Here is a 21199-nt window from a genome sequence, read left to right as displayed (position 1 = left end):
GCTTGGAGATCTGTAAGCAAAGGACTCTTACTCCCTTGATAGTTGTGAGCAGTTAGATGCAGAAAGGTCCTTTATCCAGTTTGGTGGTGCCAAAAGCTTTGGATTTTTTCTGATTATCTAGCACACATGGGCAGGATTTACTGTCACAGTTTAGGGTTAGCTGTACCTTTGACCCCTCTAAATCTGAGTGCAACTCCCTCAGTTGTTAGGCCTCTTGCCGTCACCTGTCCTGGGGTGGAATCTTGTGATTTTCCTACTTTGTGGACTAGTTCCTGAGATACTGTAGTAGCCTGTGTACTGATCATGATTCCGCAGAAGTTTAAACTGGATTTGAATGCTTCATGTCTTCACTTGAGGAGTTGTGACCTGTGTGTGTGTACGTACATATGGTCACCAAAATGTTATTTTCAAAATAAATTTTTGTTTAATCTCAACAGTAGGAACAAAACATAACAGAAGCTAACGGGGGTTTATCATAACAAATAGTCGCTAGGCATATCTGTTTTATGTAAAGTAGGTAGGCCTAACTTATCCAGTTAACCCTTATTCTGGGAACTAGGATTCAGTCTGCTTGCCCGCAGTCACTCTCTCACTCCTCCTGTACTTCAGCGGTAAACCTTTTATCAGTCCCTAAATTCTTACTGTTTGTATTGAGCCTGGTCAAACCAGTTTATGTAGCCCACCAGAGGAGTTGGGGGTTGTCTTCAAAGCAGTTGGTCCTTTAAGTGTCAGTAAATGGTGATCACAGAAGTGTTTGTCTGCTTTTCTGCTTATGTGCTGGAGTTAATCCCTGGTAATCATATAGTCACAACACAATAATAGGCAGATGGAGCATCTAACATTAATAAAATATTACCGGTGTCTCTCATGTCCGTCGCATCTACTTTCTTTTTCTAGAGCAATATTAAGAGAGCACAGAATGAGGACCATGCTTTGAATAGCTCAGAGGTGGAAAATACTCATTAACGCTAAGGGGTTCTCATTTTGCCATCACAACCCCATTTAATTATTTCCTCCAAGAACCCCAGACAAAGAGCAAAATGGTATCCTCTGTACAACATGACCTCACCCACACTATACCAATGAGAGCATGCTGCACGGAGGACAGCATTTTGTAGAGTAAAATGGCATCCTCTGCCCTGCATGACCTCATACGCATCATATGTGCAAGGCTGCACCACATAGAAGATGCTGTTTTGCTCTACAAAATGGCATCCTCTGCATTACATGATGACTACTACTATGTATTTTGCATGCAAGTTCATGCTGTGCAGAGGATTCTGTTTTGTAGAGCAAAATGGCGTCCTCCATGCATTGTGATCTCATACATACAAGGTCACGCTGTCCAGAGCAAAATGGCATCCTCTGCACACTAGGGATTGCCATGACCCCGTCTGCTGATATTGTGACTGTCTTTGGGGTCTTGACCCACAGTTTGGGAACCCCTGCTCTAAACTGTGTGGTGTTCAGTCATAATGGATAAGTCTATTTGCCAAATATTTCTGCTAAACTGGTCAGTATTAAGGTAGTTAAGAGTGTTGCAATTTCAAATTGTCCTTCTTATACCTCAGAGTTAAGACCTATTGGTTAATAGTGGTAGGTCATATATAGTTTTGAGCTGTTGTTTCATACTAACAGTCTAGTTTTAAAAGGCTTCACAACTGTAAGGGTTAGAAACTTCATTTAAAATGAATTATTACATTCTGCAAAAACTGAGAAATAATCAGAGCTCACAAGGAATAACTTTTTTGGATGCATGGGTGCTGTGTGTAGCATATCATAACTATGACTTGTGCAGTCTTCAAAAGAAAATGTTTTGAAGTTAATTTTTGTTAACAGGTTTTATTTCTCCGCCCAAATTTGGAAACTTTTTCAAAGAGATATTAAAAATCTCTTCCAGCAGATAAGCACACACAGTAATGCAAAGTGTTGAATTGGCAAAAAAAGGCCTCTGATATTTCTGTTTTGCTCCAAGCATAGCATCCTTGTTTAACTGGGAGCTTTGGCCCACTTGATCAGTTGGTTTATTGCCATTTGCTATCTCACTGGAGGCCCAGGGATGGAGGAGCGTTCAAGAGCTCTTCTCCTCCATCAGTACTAAGGCATGGACTGATGCTCTTCTGGATGTTGGTGAAGGAGTACATGGGTTGCTACAGTTCAGGCATCTAAAATCTTAATTGGGGTCAGAGAGAGGTCGAACTAATATATGGACTGTTGAATTAACTTTGCAAAATCCTGGGGTACTATCACCTGAAGGGAACTTTCATCTTTTGTGTCCAGTCTATAGCACCAAGAGACAGACCAGAGTACTGGAGAAGTTCGACTTGAGATTTTAATTTTAGCCCTTGAAGCAAAGGGAAAGTGTGGTGTGTTTGGTCACTTTACACCAAACTCAGAGTATTCCGAGTTTTTATGGCTAGTGTAGGAAGAGTTGAATTATGCTGAACTTGTTATAAATTGTAGCTAATCTATGGCATTGTTTTATAAAACTGTTTATAATGCAGTTCCTCAGTGATTTTTATGTTATAAATAGTTTGGCCATTAGTCATGCTTAGCCACAATTTTTAAATGCAGTTCAAAGTCCTAAATAGACAGGACCTGTATCCATTCTGAATAGATGTTTGTATAATTTCTTTTACTGGGATTTATTTAAGGAAAAACAACAAGAATAATGCTTAGAAAAATTCTGGGCAGTAAAGTAATACAGTAGTAGCTGGATCTTGTGTCTTATGGATTTTGCTAGAACTTAAGTTTTCTGTTAATGGAAATGTTCAAACAAAACAAAAGATTTACTACCGAAATAGATTTCAAAAGCAAGAAAACTTGTTAGATGGTGACCTTGCTTTTTCTTAATACATAAGTATTGAAGGTCATGTGATACTCATTGGGAGTTGGAACAGCGAGTGATCTCAGATATTATGTGAACTGTAATCTTGATGCATCTGGTGAGTGAGATAAGGAATTAGTAAAATCACTTCCAGATCAGAGGCCCTTCAGCTAGTTCTTGTCTAGACTAGGATTTAAGGTGTGATGTTAGCTAATTATGCTTGTTAAAAGTCTAGTGGAGACCAAACATACGGCCCTGTCTACACTTGATTATGTAAAACATTTTAATTTGCATACTACCTAATATATGCTAATAGTACACCTTAAATTCTAGTCCAGACAAGACCATAAAAAGCCATTCTATCCTTAACTCAGAATTTAATTAATTTGTCTTTATCTACTGTATTTTGTTTTAGTTTTTATATTTTTTCTTTATGTTCACCTCTTCTTTTATACTTAAATTGTATCTCCAATATATTTGCCTCCATATTTCCCATTTATTCCCTTTTGCTCCACTCAAGTGTAGTCATACGTAAGCATTAGTGTGATTTCCTGTTCTTCAATGTAAAGATATGATATAGTTTAAACAAAGGAGATATTGAAAAACAGAAGCAAACAAAAGTTGCTTCCCATCCTTTTTCTGCTGGGGGAGGTGGGAGTGCAAAAGGGACAGTTTGTGTGGGCCCACATTTGAGAGTGCCCCAGAACCAAGTGACGATGCGATCCAGCATGCAGGGTCATAGTGCCACTTGTGTTTGGCCTGACCTGGCCTTCCCTGTATCACAGAGGAGGGGCAGCCAGGTAAAACCTGAGTGGTGCTGCAGCCCTATGCACCAGAATGCAATGACACTCACTGAAATTTGGCTTGGTGATGCCTCTGTCAAAATGGCCTTGTACGGCCCTGTGTGCATGTGAGAATTTTGTTTTTAAGGCCATCTTTTATTTTTGGTGTGTCCAAATCAGAGGATGCTTCCATGAAGGATTTCTAAGTGAAATCATTTTCATTTTGTTTATGCAACAGATAGGGCCTACCAAATTCAGAGTCCATTTTGGTCAATTTCACAGTCATAGGATTTTAAAAATTGTAAATTTCAAGATTTCAGCTATTTAAATCTGAAGTTTCATGGTGGTGAAATTGTAGGGGTACTGACCCAAAAAGGAGTTGTGGGGTAGGTCACAAGGTTATTGTAGGGGGGTTGCAGTATTGCTACCCTTATTTCTGCGCTGCTGCTGCTGGTGGTGGTAGTGCTGCCTTTAGAGCTGGGCAGCTGGAGAGTTGCAGTTGCTGGCCAGGTGCCCAGCTCTGAAGGCAGAGCCGCCATCAGCAGTAGTGCAGAAATAAAGATGGCATGGTATGGTATAGCCACCCTTACTTCTGTTGCTGCTGCCTGAAGATCTGGGCCCTCAGTTAGCAGCTGCTGCTCTCTAGCCACCCAGCTCTGAAGGCAGTGCAGAATTAAGGTGGCAATACTGCAACTCCTCTAAAATAACCTTGCAACTGCCCTGCAACTCCCTTTTGGGTCAGGATTCCCAATTTGAGAAATGCTAGTCTCCCCTGTGAAATCTGTATAGTATAGGCTAAAGGCACACAAAAGACCAGATTTCACGGAGGGAGACCAGATTTCACAGTCGGTGACCCAGTTTTCTGTGAATTTGGTAGGGCCCTAGCAATAGGCTGGAATTATATTATAAACATAGAACAGCAGAATCTCTCTCAATTTACACTTCAGTAATCAGCACACCCCAATATTTATAATATAAAAAAACAGTTGTTTCACACACTTCTCACCAATGCTTTAATTAGAAGAAGCTATAGTGAAGTCCACTGTAATTAAGCCTTCATTATTTTAGAAAATACGTTGTAGCATGTGTACTAATATATTAAATATTTATAATTACAATTACAAACACACCTGTCAGATAATGAAATATATTTTGATGGATTATTTTTCATCTTTTTGATTATTCACTTAATTGATAATTTGCAAAATTAAATCTCTCTAGTTACTGGGCATTCGGTGAGATTCTGTAATGACATTTTTAGAAATCTAACTATCTGCTTTAAATCTAACTTGTTCCTTGGCCTTTGAAATGAGTTTAGGATCCTGAATTAAACTCAATTAAACAAGGTTCCAGGTAGACTAGTTTCTAACCAGGTGGTTATGAGACTGTGCTGTTTTAGACTCCATATTTAAATAAAAACTCTGTTGAATAGCATTACTAAACTTGGTTAAAGGCCTCTGGACCTCATGTAGGATTGGAGACATATTGTGAGACTTCTGAAAATCTATTTCCACTTATTTGTATGTAAATATGCATTGCATAAAATTATTAAGTTTAAATAGGAAGCTTCTCCGGACATGAACTAGGCTGTCCTACTTGTTTATATGGTATCTAGCATAATTAGACATTGATCCTAATTGGAATTTCTAAGTGCTGCTACGATACTGTTACTAGTAACTATACTTATAAGCAAACATATGAGAGTAATTCAGTGATTTGAAGGAATGAACACAGGGTTGGGGAGCGGAAAATCTTGAGTTCTAATCACATGTTAGCCATTGGCTGTTTGGCCATTAGACAAGTTGTTTAAGTTCTCTGCCTCGGTATTCCCCATCTTTAAAATTAGGATAATAGTGAATTAGGATAATACAGAGGTGGTGTGTAGATTTAGTTAATTTAATGTTTATACAGGACTTAGAAAAGATAAAGTGCTATGCAAATCCTAAACAGTGTATATGGCAATCTGCTTTAAAAAAATTGTGATTAGGCTGTGTAAAGAAGTCCTCAAGTAAGCTTGACTGCAAGATTGAGAAAATCAGTATGTCCTTGTAGCACATCATATAAAATGCCTCCTATGAGTAATACAAAAATAATTTGGGTACTTTGTATAATATGTAAATACTTTTTTTTTCTTTAATAGACATGCTATATTTGTGATGAACAAGGGAGAGAAAGCAAAGCAGCAACTGGTGCTTGCATGACATGTAACAAACATGGATGTCGACAAGCTTTCCATGTAACATGGTAAGTGTATATTATTATGTAATGTTTGTTTTTAAGAGGATTTCTGGCACAACAACAACAACAACAAAAACTTGGAGAACACTGTCAAAATGAACAACCGGTTTATTCCTGGTATTTGAGGCACCTAATACTGTGGCATCTTAGTGAGAGGCCAGGCTTAATGCTGGATTTTTTTCTCATTGAAACGAGTGCCATTTTTTCTGGTTAAATATGACAAATTTTATTGGTCAACATTACATGCCATAAACACATTTTAGTGGCCAGAGTCAACCAGTGTTTTATAAGATGCTAGAAATAATGCAGTGAATCGTTCTTTTTCGAACAATAATCCTTATGTGTATTCTACTGTGGGTGTGCGCATGTGCTTGACAAGAAGATCCTTGTTAGCAGTGTCCATTAGTCTGTACCTGTATCCCTCTCTGCTTCTCATTCTCTGAACTGAGGGCATGAGGGATGGTGGAGACTAACCACCTCTTCAGTTCCTTTCTGCTGCTTGGGGTCTGAGATGGAACTTCTTCTGTGTCCGCAGAAGTTGCTAGTTGCTTCTGCGTTGAACTGTAAATATTTGTAAATACATTTTAGATAATGTTTTTGTAGTTATTTAGTGTAATTATTAATAGTTAGGGCTTAGGTCTCTCCCTCCTCCTGCCTCTCCACCAGGGTGACTAGGCCCAAGATCCTAGGCATCAAGACCTATGTTTCCTGCCTCCTCGGGCTTCCTTGTCAGTAAGGACCACCTCAGATGCCTCTGCTGCCTTGGGGAAGCTCACATCCCATTGAAAGGTACTATTAACTGACCTTTCCAAGCTGAACCCATCAAGCCTCTTAGTGCAGGCTTCAGAGATTCATGATGGATTGTGCTATGAGGTCCCAGTCCAACCCTGGTTTTGTCAGACTCCCCTGTATGTTGGTTGGAGTAAGTGAGGAGTGCCCTTCGAAAAACTGAGATCTCTGGCTCAGGGGCTAATAAGAGTAGAGCTACAGACTCCTCCAAATGGGCATGAGGCTAGAGAAATCTTCCTCCAGTTTCTCATCCAAGAAGAGGACCTCTTCTCCAACACCTTCCAAGTTGGGTGAGACTTTGCACCCAGCATACAGGAGCATCAGGAGCTTACAGGGAGCATGGTACTGGTCTCCTAGCTCCAAAGAGCAGGAATGCCCCGAAACCAGCATTAACAACAGAAACAGGACTGTCCCCAGTATCAGCAAGAGAGAAACGGTATGGATTTTGCCCACATCGATGGTACTGTTGCACTATGGTAAGAGGTTGTCAGTACCAAAGACCACAATGAGACCAACACCGCCAGTGTGCTATATTTCATCCCCTTTCTTCTGAGAAGGATGCTCTGCTGCGAGGACATTGGTGTCGTCTTGGATCTGGAATCCCCAATCCTTTTGGAACCGATCCTGACAAGGGAGAGTTGTTCATCAGTACACAGGGCCACCCAGAGAGTTTTCAGGGGCCCCCACGAGAGTTTTCGGTGGGTCCTTCAGTGCCGCCAAACACACCTGGAGTGAGTGAAGGACCCGCTGTGGAAGACCCGGAGCTTCTTCCACTCTGGGTCTTCAGCAGCAATTCGACGGCAAGGGCACCTTCACTTGCTCCAGGACTCGCTGCCGAAGTGCCCCGAAGACCCGGAGTGGAAGGAACCCCGCCCTGTCAGTACTTTCTACTAGCCGGGGCATAACAAGAATTTTGGTTCTGACAGCACTATCCATAGAGTCTGGAGCTGCCTCTTCCTCTGATAGGTTTGGTGTTAGTGGGAGTGTGTGTCCACTCCCGTTAATACAAGGGAACAGTTAGACAGAGGATCAGGAGTCTCTTGGTTGCCATCCCAATGTCACAGGAGAGATTATGCATCTTGGGACTAATGGTGCCCTACTCCAGGGGGCCACCTCAGTTTTATTTTGACCCCTCACACTGGCCTTATTGGGGATAGTGAGACCTGTACATGATATATTTTGAGGCTATTCAGGGATCCAGGCAACCCTTTCCTTGCAGAGAGGATCCTGAGCCTCCTTAGGAATTAATGAAGGAATAAGAAGAACTGGATCTGGTGAAACTACCAACCTTATTGTCATCCTCAGATGAGTCAGTTTCACTAACTTTACCTTCACCATCTGATGACTACAGGCTGTTTCAAGACCTGCAAAGAAGTAACTCAAATACACTCCAGATCCCTCTGCAGGAAGTGCAGAACACTCCCCATAAACTCGTGGATGTTCTCCGAAGTACTGGACCCAGCAGAGTGGAGGCCATCTTAGAACTGGCCACGATGGTTTGACACACCCTGGCCATTTGTACCTCCACTCTGACAAGAGTGGAGAAGTAATACTTCGTGCCAGCTAAAGGAGCAGAATTTTTATTGGCACACACTACTCTGAATTTGTTAGTAATTTAAGCACTTACTGAAAGAGGCAGACATCCATCTAGATCTACCTCTTCTGACCAGCTTACAGTTCTGCATAGCAAACTATCAAGTATTAATGTCAAAGTATGATTTTATTATTATTTATTTGGAATTTACTGACAAACTATTCCAGGAGGTTAGGCTACAGTTCAAAGTGCTGATCAGGGAAGGCAAACTGCTTGCTATATTATCCCTCAAGGCCTCAGCTGATGTAGCAGTTACAGCCTTCTGCTTTATGGCGATGTCTGTAGTCATGCATTGAGTGTTGTGGCTTCGGTACTCTGAATTTCCAAAGGAAGTCCAGTCTGAGGTGGAGGTCTTACTCTTTGAGGGAAACAGTTTGCACAGTGAAAAGACAGACATTAAATTCAGTAAAGGACTCCGGGTATGTCTACACTACGAAATTAGGTCAATTTTATAGAAGTCGATTTCTACAAATTGATTTTATACAGTTGATTGCGTATGTCCCCACTAAGCACATTAAGTCAGCGGAGTACATCCTCACTACCGTGGCTAGCATCGACTTACAGAGCAGTGCACTGTGGGTAGCTATCCCACAGTTCTCGCAGTCTCCACCACCCATTGGAATTCTGGATTAAGCTCCCAATGCCTGATGAGGCAAAACATTGTTGCGGATGGTTTTGGGTACATGTCATCAGTTGCCCCTCCCTCTGTGAAAGTAATGGCAGACAATTGTTTCGCACCTTTTTTCTGTGCAGACGCTATACCACGGGAAGCATGGAGCCCACTCAGCTCAGCTCATTGTCACCGCTGCTGTTGTGTCCTGGGTGCCTCTGTCAGCAGACAGTGCAGTAGGACTGCTGTCAGCTCATTGTCACCGCTGCTGTTGTGTCCTGGGTGCCTCTGTCAGCAGACAGTGCAGTAGGACTGCTGTCATCATCCCACCGCTCTCCTGGTGCCATGAATCCACCTCGCAGGTCCTCTTGTTGTTCTGTATAAATATTCTCTTGGCATCCGTCGTCATCCACTGCTTCCGCTGCAACTCTGTTCTCCTGCTCTTCTTTAGACGCTATACCACGGCAAGCATGGAGCCTGCTCAGCTCAACACTGCTGCTGTGAGCATTGTAAACACCTCGCACCTTATTGGGCAACATGTGCAGAACCTGCAAAAGTAGGCAAGGAGGCAACAACAGCACAATCACGATAGTGATGAGGAACATGGACACAGACTTCTCTCACAGCATGGGCCCTGGCAATTTGGACATCATGGTGGTAATGGGGCAGGTTCCTGCCATGGAACACAGATTCTGGGCCCAGGAAACAAGCACAGACTGGTGGGACCGCATAATGTTGCAGGTCTGGGATGATTCCCAGTGGCTGCGAAACTTTTGCATGTGTAAGGGCACTTTAATGGAACTTTGTGACTTGCTTTCCCCTGCCCTGAAGCACAAGAATACCAAGATGAGAGCAGCCCTCACAGTTGAGAAGCGAGTGGCAAAAGCCCTCTAGAAGCTTGCAATGCCAGACAGGTACTGGTCAATCGGGAATCAGTTTGGAGTGGGTAAATCTACTGTGGGGGCTGCTGTGATCCAAGTAGCCAATGCAATCACTGACCTGCTGCTATGAAGGGTAGTGACTCTGGGAAATGCGCAGGTCATAGTGGATGGCTTTGCTGCAATGGGATTCCCTAACTGTGGTGGGGCAATAGATGGAACGCATATCCCTATCTTGGGACCGGATCACCTTGGCAGCCAGTACATAAACTGCAAGGGGTACTTCTCAATGGTGCTGCAATCACTGGTGGATCATAAGGGACGTTTCACCAACATCAACATGGGATGGCCGGGAAACATTAACGTGGGATGGCATCTTCAGGAACTCTGGTCTGTTTGAACAGCTGCGGGAAGGAACTTACATCCCAGACTAGAAAATTACCGTTGGGGATGTTGAAATGCCTATAGTTATCCTTGGGGACCCAGCCTACCCCTTAATGCCATGGCTCATGAAGCCATATACAGGCAGCCTGGACAGTAGTAAGGAGCAGTTCAACTATAGGCTGAGCAAGTGCAGAATGGTGGTAGAATGTGCATTTGGATGTTTAAAAGCTCGCTAGTGCAGTTTACTGACTTGGTTAGACTTCAGCGAAACCAATATTCCCATTGTTGTTGCTGCTTGCTGTGTGCTCCACAATATCTGTGAGAGTAAGGGGGAGATGTTTATGAGGGGGTGGGAGGTTGAGGCAAATCACCTGGCGGCGATTACACGCAGCCAGACACCAGGGCGATTAGAAGAGCACAGCTGGGTGCCCTGTGCATCAGAGAAGCTTTGAAAACCAGTTTCATGACTGGCCAGGCTATGGTGTGGAGAGTTCTGTTTGTTTCTCCTTGATGAAAACCTACCCCCTTGTTTCACTCTACTTCCCTGTAAGCCAACCGATCACCGCTTTCAGAGGCAATAAAGTCATTATTGTTTCAAACCCATGCATTCTTTCTTTATTCAACACACACAGGGGGAAAATTTGCAAGGTAGCCCAGGAGGGGAAGGTGAGGAGGGAAGCTCCGGGTGGGGTGGTGGATGAGGGGAGGAGGGAAGGACAAGGCCACAGTACAGTTCAAAACTTATTCAATGCCAGCCTTCTGTTGCTTGTGCAATCCTCTGGGGTGGAGTGGCTGGGTGCCCGTAGCCTCTCTTCTCCCCCACCCCCCGCGTTCTTGGGCATCTGGGTGAGGAGGATATGGGTTGGGGAGGAGGGCAGGCGGTGATACAGGGGCTGCAGCGGCGGTCTGTGCTCCTGCTTCCTTTCTTGCAGCTCCACCAGACGCTTGAGCATGTCAGTTTGCTCCCCCATTAGTCTCAGCATTGCATCCTGCCTCCTCTCATCGTGGTCCTCCCATTGCATTCATTTAACGCTTTCCTAGACTCTGCCATTGTTTGCCTGCACGCATTCTGCTGAGCTCTTTCAGTGCGGGAGGACTGCATGAGCTCTGACAACATGTTGTCACAAGTGTGTTCTTTTTGTCTTCTAATCTGCACTAGCCTCTGGGACGGAGATGATTAGGGGGAGCATAGAAACATTTGCAGCTGCGGGAGGAAGAAAAAGGGAGAATAGTATTTAAAAAGATACATTTTAGAGAACAAAGGTAAGACTATTTCACACTGAATCAAGTGATTCACATTACATAGCACGTGCTTTTGGTACAAGGTCGCATTTTGACTCGTCTATTGAGTGCCTGCCGGTTTGGTGTGAGACATCACACATGCTCGGATGAGCAACAGAATTCAGCTTGCAGGCTGCCATGGTAAGGCAAAGAGTTTCGGCTTCTTCAACCTTCATAACACGCGGGAATGATTTCAAACAACAGCGCCCTCCTTTCCCATACCAAGCAAAGATTGTTGGGTTGGCCATTTAAAAAGAGGGGCTGCGGTTTCAGGGTGAACGTGCAGCATAACCCTAACCTTCCCCCCTAATGCTCTGGGATGATCGCTTCACACTCTCCCTTCCCCCACCGTGCAGCTAGTATCAGGGAACATCCCTGTCAGCCAAAGGCAAACAGCCGAGCAGGAATGGGCACCTCTGAATGTCTCCTTAAACAAATTTCCCGTATTTCAGCCAGGTGACCATGAATGATATCACTCTCTTGAGGCTAACACAGAGATAAAGAATGGATGTTGCTTGAATGCCACCAAACCTGGGCCCATTCACTGCAATGCTTTGTTCTGCAATGATTCCAGACTACTTGCTACTGGCTTATGTCCAACCATGGAGGACGGATAAGACAGCCCTCCCCAGAAACCTTCTGCAAGGGCTTTTAGAGTACCTCCAGGAGAGCTTCATGGAGATGTCTCTGGAGGATTTCTGCTCCATCCCCAGACACGTTAACAGTCTTTTCCAGTAGGTGTACTGGCCACGAATGCATCCCAAGTCTTCAGGGCAGATTAATCATTGAACACGGTTGCTTTTAACCCTGTATCATATTTACAAAGGTACACTCACCAGAAGTGCCTTCTCCAGCTTCATGGTCCAGGAGCCTGCCTTGGGAGGGTTGGGAGGATATTGGCTCCAAGATGATGAACAGTTCTTGGCTGTTGAGGAGAAGGGATTCTCCGCTTGCCTGGTGTGCACCATCCTCAACCTCATCCTCATCCTCCTTATCCCTGTTGCATGAGACTCCCCCATTGCAGGTGTCCACAGACAGTGGGGGTAGTGGTAGGGCCCTCCCCCCCCCCCCCAAATTGCATGCAGCTCATCATAGAAGCAGCATGTATGGGGCTCTGACCTGGAACAACAGTTTGCCTCCTTTGTTTTTTGATTGGTTTGTCTGAGCTCCTTAATTTTCACGCCCCGCTGCTGTGTGTCCCTGTTGCAGCCTCTGCCCATCATGCCCTTGGAGATTTTGGCATATATATTGGCATTTCGTCTTTTGGAATGGAGTTCTGCCTGCACTGATTCTTCTCCCCATACAGTGATCAGATCTGGTACCTCTCATTAGCTCCATGCTGGAGCTCTTTTGCAGTTCTGGGACTGCATGGTCACCTGTGCTGATGAGCTCGCCATGCTGGCCAAACAGGAAGTAAAATTCAAAAGTTCTTGGGGCTTTTCCTGTTTACCTGGCCAGTGCATCCGAGTTGAGAGTGCTGTCCAGAGCGGTCACAATGGAGCACTCTGGGATAGCTCCCAGAGACCAATACCGTCCAATTGTATCCACACTACCCCAAATTCGACCCAGCAAGATCAGTTTTAGCACTAAACCCCTTGCTGTGGAGGAGTAGAGAAATCGATTTTAAGAGACCTTTAAGTCGACAAAACAGGCTTGGTCGTGTGGATGGGTGCAGGGTTAAATCGATCTAACGCTGCTAAATTCGACCTAAACTCATAGTGTAGACCAGGGCTAAGTGACAACACCCCATTTACTGGGCATCTACACTCTAGCACAAGAAAGTGCAACATGGCAAAATGGAAAACGTTTTCTATCTGTGTCACCATCGTTGGATAACACCAGTGGATTCCCACATCCCTGTCATCTTGGAATCTCTCCTATCCTTAAAAACGTCAGGTCTGTGGGTACATGTAGGAGCTATTAGCACTTGTCATCCTCAGGTTGACAGCCACTCTATCTTCACCCATTCTCTGACTGTATGTTTTCTAATGGACATCGTTAGAAGTTTTCCCCGAAGCTGAAATCTACCTGGACTTGGGATCTCAGTCTAGTCCTATCAGCATGAAGGAAGGCTCTATTTGAATCCATAGCACACCTGTTGATGAGGGTTGCTTTTCTGTCAGCCATCACGTCAGCCAAAAGAGTAGGTGAGCTGAGGGCCCTTATGACTGATCTACCTTACATGATCTTCCATAGGGATAAAGTCTTCCTGGTATTACACTCAAAATACACTCCGAGTTGATCTTAGAATTCCATCTAAATCATACTATTCACTTATTTGTCTTCTTTCCAAAGTTGTATACCACCAGTGAGAATAGAAACCTTCTCTCTCTGTCTCTCTCTTGAGGCATGGCATTCTACCTGCAGAGGACTAAATCCTTTAGGAAATTACCTATTTGTTGTTTGTATTCTTTGTGCAGCATATGAGTGATGAAGCAATCTTGTCCCAAAGACTATCCAAATGGATTTCGGGTTGCATCCTGCTCTGTTACAAGCAGATAGGGACCTCTCCCCCGCAAGGGATCAGAGCCCACTTGACTAGAGCACAGGCTGCATCACTAGCCTCACTCCAAAAGGTTGTTCTGGAAATCTGTAAAGTGGCACAATGTGTGATTCTGTTCAGGCTTTCATGAGACATTATGCCCTAAGCATTATGCAGGTATCTACTGCTGACTCATCCTTTGGCAGAGGTGGTACAGCAGGGGTCCTTGAACCCTCCTTCTCAACGAATATGGCTTGTGAGTCACTCCCAGTGAAGTACACATAAGGAACAACACTTGAAGAAGAAAGGTAGGTTATTTACCTTCCAGTAACCGGGATTCTTCAAGATGTGTGGTCCTTATCTGTATTGCATTACTTGCCCTCTTTCCACTCTGCAGCAGAGCCTTATACTAGGTTATTCATAGTAGAAAGGTACCAGAGAAAGAGTTGATATGCACCACACCTTATGCCCTTGGTTTGGAATGTGAGGAGAGAAGGGGCACAGGCATGAACCAACAGTCAGGGCTAGCAAATTTCTTCTAGTCTCAAGTGCGTGGAGAATGTGTGCAACCACACTGGAATAAAGATAAAGACCATATATCTCGAAGAGTCTGTTACTGGGATGTAAGTAATCTTTCTTTCCACTTCCAGTTTAACTTATTGAAGCTTTACTTTGAGAAGTCTCAACTATCAAAGGATAACTTGTATATACAGTTTATTCAAAACCACAACAAATTATGAAAAAATTTCTGGAGTGTATATATAAATATTAATTCTTGCTGCATCTATTCTGCTGTAGCATATTGTCCAGATACAAATTCTCTGGTTTTATCCTCTTTCTTTAAGCAGTGCAGCATTGTTTCAGCATTCATCATTTGCTTGTGTGTGCCAGTCCACAGTGCAATTGCAATGTTTTGCCAAATCTGTGAAATGTTGTTTAACTAGCCTAAGATGAATTACACTTTTTTTTTCAGTCCAGTCAAGCTCATTTTTCATACGTATCTTATTTTTCATGGTGAACAGTGAATTTCAAGTTTTCTTTGAGCATGAAAATAATATTTAAGGCTTGCTTCTAAAAATTTTTTTATACATGAATAACTTCAACCATGCATATAGTCCCATTAACTCAATGGGATTACTTGCATGCCTTCAGTTTCTCATGTGGATAAGTGTTTGCAGGACAAGGGCCTTAGTTATATTTTGTACTTCCAGTTCCTTTATCATTCATTGCTCCTCTTCTCTCCCACCCTTGAAGCCCAATTTATAAAATGAATGCCATGAAACAACATATTTCTGTGTAAAAAATGTGTTCATGCCTTTCCTAATCCTGGTGCTTTTTGGTATTCCGTGATTAGATATGTAAACAGATATGTGAAGTGGCATGATACTTAATCAAAGGGACTGGAATTACGTTCTTGGTCAACTCCAGGTTCTGTTGGTTTTGGGGGACACATTACTTTTGTAAAATAGAGGGAATGTGGAATAATACAGGGTAAATAAAGAGATATAAATCTAGTTTTGTGATATCTGGGCTAATAAAAAGGAGGGTTGAAAAGAAAAATTGGGTTTTGTATAGCTTTGTTCCTTGAGTGTTTGCACATGTCCATTCCACTTTAGGTGTTTGCGCACTAGTGCACTGGAGCCGGAGAACTTCTTCTGATAGTTGTACCCATTGGGGCAGCACATCTACCTTCCATGCTCTGATGCTGCTAGCTGAGAGTCTAAAGGCATAGTTGCCCCAACTCTCCTCAGTTCCTTCTCACCGCCCAGGGTTGGTAGTTGGAGCGTGAGTGAGCGCTTTTCTATCCTTACCTTTCTCCTGTAGATCTTGTAGAAAGATATATTTTCCTGTTTATAGTTCTTTAGCTTAGTTAAATTAGTTAGTTTGTAGTGGTACCCTATAAAAAGTTTCCTTTATACTCAGTTTTTGTTCATTTTGTTTTTTCTCAAGCTTTGGCTTGGTACAGGGGCATGCTGAAATGCCTGGCTGTCAAATGCTGTTCTGGTTGTAAGTCCATGCCAATCAGCAGGCCTCACTCCATCTGTTCAAAGTGCACAGGGCAGCATCACGTTATGCATAAGTGCCCTCTTTGCAGAGTGTTTAAGACCCAAATGAAGAAGCTGAGGGAGGTCTGACTTCAACACATCTTAATGGTGCCTTGTATCCTCACTTGGTACCTACTCATTCAGTACATGGGATTTTGGACTTGACTCCTTTCCAGAGTGTGCTGCTTGACTCGGTGGCTTCCCTGTATTGAAGGGACCAAGAGAGAAGACACCACTCTCTGTCCCTGGTACCATATAAGCACCAGGAGAATTCTAGCACCTGTATTTCCTTGGCCAGAAGAAGTCTTCCTCTTTGTGGGCTAAGTCTCCTTGGGACTCTCACAGAAGGAAGTTGGGTACTCATGGTAGAGCAGTCACAGTGTGGTGGTACCATGGAAAAAGATTCCGTTGACTAGACCTTCAACAGCATTGAGTTCCTCCTTGGTGTGTGGCAGAGATGTTTGTGACCATCAGAGACCTTCTGTGTCTGTCAATACTGGACTTACCGCTGATGCAGGATGAGAGTGCAGACTATTCTAGGCATGCAGGTGCCAACTCAGGATCTACCTTGATACCTGTATATAAGCACTGTCAATATCAAACCTGGCATCAGCACTGTCTGGTTCTGGTGCATTGGAATTTTAGACTAAAGGCATGGCCATAGGAAAGCCGTATATGCTACAGCTGGTACTATCCACGTCTCCTTAGTCCTGTAACTGGCTTCTCTACCTGGTACTGCACCTCCTTGGCATTCTGAAGCCAGTTCATTGTCTGACTTTTGAAGTGGTTTCTACAGGTTGGATTTCTATTTCAGAAGGTCACCAGGGTTCACCCTTTTCTTCAGTGTATAGATCAAGATTTGAGTACCATGATCCTTACAGTAGCTGGTCAAGAGACAGATTGCCATGGGGCTGGGCCTCAGTACCTTATCAAATGCAGCAGTGGCTCTTCTGAAATCTCTGAGGACTTCCTACTGATTCCAGGACTGCTTCTCTATGTCATCATGCTACGAGATCCCCACAGAGATACAATTCCCAGTACTGATATCGTTACCCAGCAATCTGTGCAAGTTATTCAACATCGTTCAGATCCTCCGATGATGGAGATCTCATTACCACCAGAGCAGATTCGCACTGATTCCTCTGCTCAATACTTCCTCCTGTTCTCTGGATGAGGCTATAGTGCCAGAGTTGTAATCTCCAGTTGCAGATGACTACAAAACCTATCAGGGTCTGTTGAAGAGGGTGGCCACTGACCTGAGAATGCAGGTTGAACTGGTCCAGGATTACCCTCACAAGCTAGAGGGCATTTTGTATTCCACAAGTCCTTCGAGAGCAGCTTCGCCTATTGATGTATCTGTATTAGAGCTCTGGAAAATCCTTTGGCAGAGTCCTGCTTTTCTGACTCTTACTACTAAAGGAATTGAGAGAAGCTACATCATCTGGTGGCAGTGATTGATTGAAAAGGCCAGAAAAGGGCATTTTCAATCAACTCCCAAAGTTAAGGATTCAAAGAAATTAGATTTATTTAGGGGATAGGTATCAGAGGGGTAGCCGTGTTAGGGCTTGTCTACATCAGAAAGTTGCAGCGCTGGTGAGGGAGTTACAGCGCTGCAACTTAGGAGGTGTACACATCTGCAGGGCACCACCAGCGCTGCAACTCCCTGTTTGCAGCGCTGGCCGTACTCCCGTTTTGTCTCGGGTGTAGAGGATCCAGCGCTGGTGATCCAGCGCTGGTAATCAAGTATAGACACTTACCAGCGCTTTTCTTGACCTCCGTGGAATAAGCAGGTATCCCAGCATACCTGAGGAAGCCTCTGGTAATCAAGCTGGTCTCCTTCCCCGGCTTGCTCTCGCGTTCCCCAAACCCCGAGCAAGCAGGTCTCCTTCCCTGCGGTTTGCAGGGTGGTTCGGGGAACGCGAGAGCAAACCGCGGCGAAGCTGGTCTCCTTTCCCGGTATCTCTCTCGTTTCCCGAACCCCCGAGCAAGCAAGTCTCCTTCCCTGCGGTTTGCTGGGTGGTTCGGGGAACGCGAGAGCAAACCACGGCGAAGCTGGTCTCCTTTCCCGGTTTGCTCTCGCGTTCCCCGAACCCCCCTTGAAGCCGCCCAACAGCGCTGCAGTGTGGCCACATCTAACACCACTTGCAGCGCTGGTTGCTGTAAGTGTGGCCACTCTGCAGCGCTGGCCCTATACAGCTGTACTAATACAGCTGTAACAACCAGCGCTGCAAAATTTTAGATGTAGACATGGCCTGAGTCTGGATCTGTAAAAAGCAATAGAAAGTCCTGTGCACCTTTAAGACTAACAGATGTATTGGAGCATACGCTTTCATGGGTGAATACCCCCTTTGTCAGACGCATGTTAGGGGATAGGTTTATTCATGCTCAGGTTTACAGTTCAGGATTGTGACCCATTGGACTTTGTTGTCCTATTATGATTATTCAGTGTGGGACTCAATGTACAAATTTACTGACAAGCTGCCAGATATTATGAATGAGTTCAAGGCTCTTTGAAATGAATCTGATTGCTTGTACATCTTTGCAGGCTGCACTGGATGGGGCCGATTGGGCTGCTTGTGTCATGGCAACAATGGTGATCATGTGTCATGCTTTCTGGTTTCAGTCATCAGGTTTACCTTCTGAAGTTTGGCAGATGATTGAGGACTTGTCCATCAAGGGCTCCAACTTTTTCTCTGAGAAAGACAGATGAAGCTCTGCATTCTCTTAAGGATTCAGGGGTGACGGTGAAATCCTTTAGCATTTACACTCCAGTCCAAGAAGAAAGAAGTTCTGTCCTCAGACCCAACAGAGGTACTCTTTCTACCCGACAAGACAGTCAAATCAATCCAGGAGATGACAGAGCTCTCAGAAAGAGATGATCTCCTTCACCTCCATTTTCTGCTATCTCCAACCATCAGACTTCTTCCAACCTGTCTACTTGATTCCTTGACAGCAAATCACTCTATTTGATCTCACCTCCCTTTGGCAGCCACTTGTCCCACTTCCTAAGGTCTTGGTCCCACATTAGAACCCACCTGTCTGTTGTAAGCACGATGAAACTGAGATATACCCTGCAATTCACTTCTGTTCCCCATCCCTTTTCAGGGACCATTCTCACGAAACTATAACTAGTCCAAGAGGTACAGTCTTCATTACAGTGGGGCCTACAGAATAAGTGCCTCTTCAGCATCAGGGAAAGGGATTCTCTTCTGGCTATTTTCTCATTCAAAAATCCAAGGAAAGCTTAAGACCTATTTTAAACCTGCAAAATCTCAACAATTACATAAAGAAGATAAAAATTTTGTAATCCTAGCTTTTATTATCCCTTTCCAACCTCATAACAACTTGTTCGCTGCCCTGGACGTAAAGGATGCATATTTCCATATGACGTTACACCAGAGTCAGGAAGTTTCTAAGATTTGTTGTAGTAGCAGTTCATTATCAGTTCACGGTCTCCCCCTTTGTACTGTCCTCAGGACCCTGAGTATTCACAACATGCAGGATTTCATGTATACCAGTATCTGGATGATTGGTTAGGCCAGGGTCAGTACAGATAGCAAGCAAAGGACAGTACTGAGAAGATGCCTTCCCTCTTAAATGTGTTGGGCCTGATAATCAATGATGAAAAGTCAGTTTTACTCCCTGTAGAAAGAATTGAATTTACAGAGGTGGCTCTCAATTTGACATTGGCAAAGGCATACTTATCTCAGGCCAGATTTCAAGCGATTTTTGACCTGTGCTCACAGTTCAAGGTGTATTTCAGTATAACTGTAAAGAATTGCCTGAAACTTTTGTGCCACATGGTAGCTTGCACATACCTGATTCAGTATGCCAGACTTGACTTCTGGGTAATGGAAAGGTGGTTGAAGTCTACCATCCCTCTTGCAATACACTAGATATGCTGACACATATCTGCGTCTATCTTGTCTTCTTGAAACTGACGGATGGTCTTTGACAATGTATGCACTGGAGTTCCCTTTGTTCCAACATTTCCCTCCATGACCTTAGTCAAAGATGTGTCAGGTAGGTACCCCTTTGCCAAGAACCATTGGTTTCTGGTCGTCCTGCATCCTGAATGGCATTTATCCCAAGGCTTCTCACTTCCCCAGATCTGAGAACTGTGTAGCTGACCATTTCATCAGATCATTCAGCAACGATCATGAATGGTTTCTCAGGCCTGGTTCATAAAGTCTATTTTTCAGATTTGGGGAATGCTAGAAGTGAACCTGTTTACCACACAACAGAACAGGAAATGTCACCAGTTTTATTCAAGAGGAGGTCTTAGTCCATGGTCCATGATGGATGCTTCCCTATGCTTTTCCTCCCATACCTTTGGTGCCCAGGGTACTGGGCAAACTCAGACAAGTTTATGCTCTTCTGGTTTTTGATAGTGACAGTCTGGCCTCATCAGCACTGGTTCTCTGACCTTTTGAACCTCTCTACTTGAAGTGCCATAACTCTTCCATAAGTCCCATAACTCTTCCACTTAATTTTGCAGGGCAGTGACCAGGCTCTGCATCCCATCCCTCTCAGCCTACATCTGACTACTTGGATTCTCAGTCGGTAGCTGCTTGAGAAGCAGTCTGTTTTGCTGTATTGCAGAATGTTCTTTTAAATAGCAGAAAGTTCTGCACCAGATTCACTTGCTTCCTGGAATGGAATAGGTTTTCATTGTTACCCCAGCAGAAGGATGTAAGCCATTATTTTCAGTTTATTTTGGGTTGGGTACTCCACCTGAAAGGAACAGGTCTTTTGGTCAGTTCCATGAGAGTGCATTTAGCTGCCATCTCTGCATTCTAGCCTCACATAGATGGGTGGAGAAAATCAACCTCCCATTTGACTATTTGGTGCTGAAAAGGTTTGGATAGATTTCCCTCCTCTTAGAGATCCAATACTATCCTAGGATTTAAATTTTGGTTCTTTTGTTGTTATTGTGGGGTCCCTTTGAAACTATAACTACATATGCCATCTTTGCTCTCTTGATGAAGATAGCATTCGTAGTAGCTATTGCTTTGGTCAGGAGAGCTGTGAAGCATCAGGCTTTTATGGATGACCCTTCTTATGCTGTCTTTGACAGAGACAAAGTGGGTTTACATCCATACTCCAAATTTCTTACCAATGTGGCTTCCAATTTTCACATAAATCAGACTATATTCTTGCCAACTTTCTTTCTGAAACCCCACCCTCACAAAGATGAGGATAAAGTTCATTCTTTGGCTGTCATCAGAATGTTCACATTTTATCTAGACAAGACTAAGGAGTTCTGATCATGCCTGTAACTATTTGTCT

General features: G+C 43.9%; 1 protein-coding gene across 8 annotated transcripts in view; it reads left to right on the top strand.

The window, feature by feature from the left end:
- MLLT10 (MLLT10 histone lysine methyltransferase DOT1L cofactor) overlaps nucleotides 1–21199 on the top strand; it is a 227746-nt gene that overhangs the window by 74680 nt on the left and 131867 nt on the right. For all 8 annotated transcript variants that reach the window (XM_030550393.1, XM_030550391.1, XM_030550394.1 and 5 more), the window contains one exon: nucleotides 5750–5853. In XM_030550393.1, the coding sequence (XP_030406253.1) occupies nucleotides 5750–5853 (104 nt within the window). Of the gene's footprint in view, nucleotides 1–5749; nucleotides 5854–21199 lie in introns of those variants that run through there.

Source organism: Gopherus evgoodei, chromosome 2, assembly GCF_007399415.2.
Source record: "Gopherus evgoodei ecotype Sinaloan lineage chromosome 2, rGopEvg1_v1.p, whole genome shotgun sequence".
Lineage (NCBI taxonomy): Eukaryota > Metazoa > Chordata > Testudines > Testudinidae > Gopherus > Gopherus evgoodei.
The sequence above is the reverse complement of the archived record's forward strand: the minus strand, read 5'-3'. Positions and strand labels throughout refer to the sequence as shown.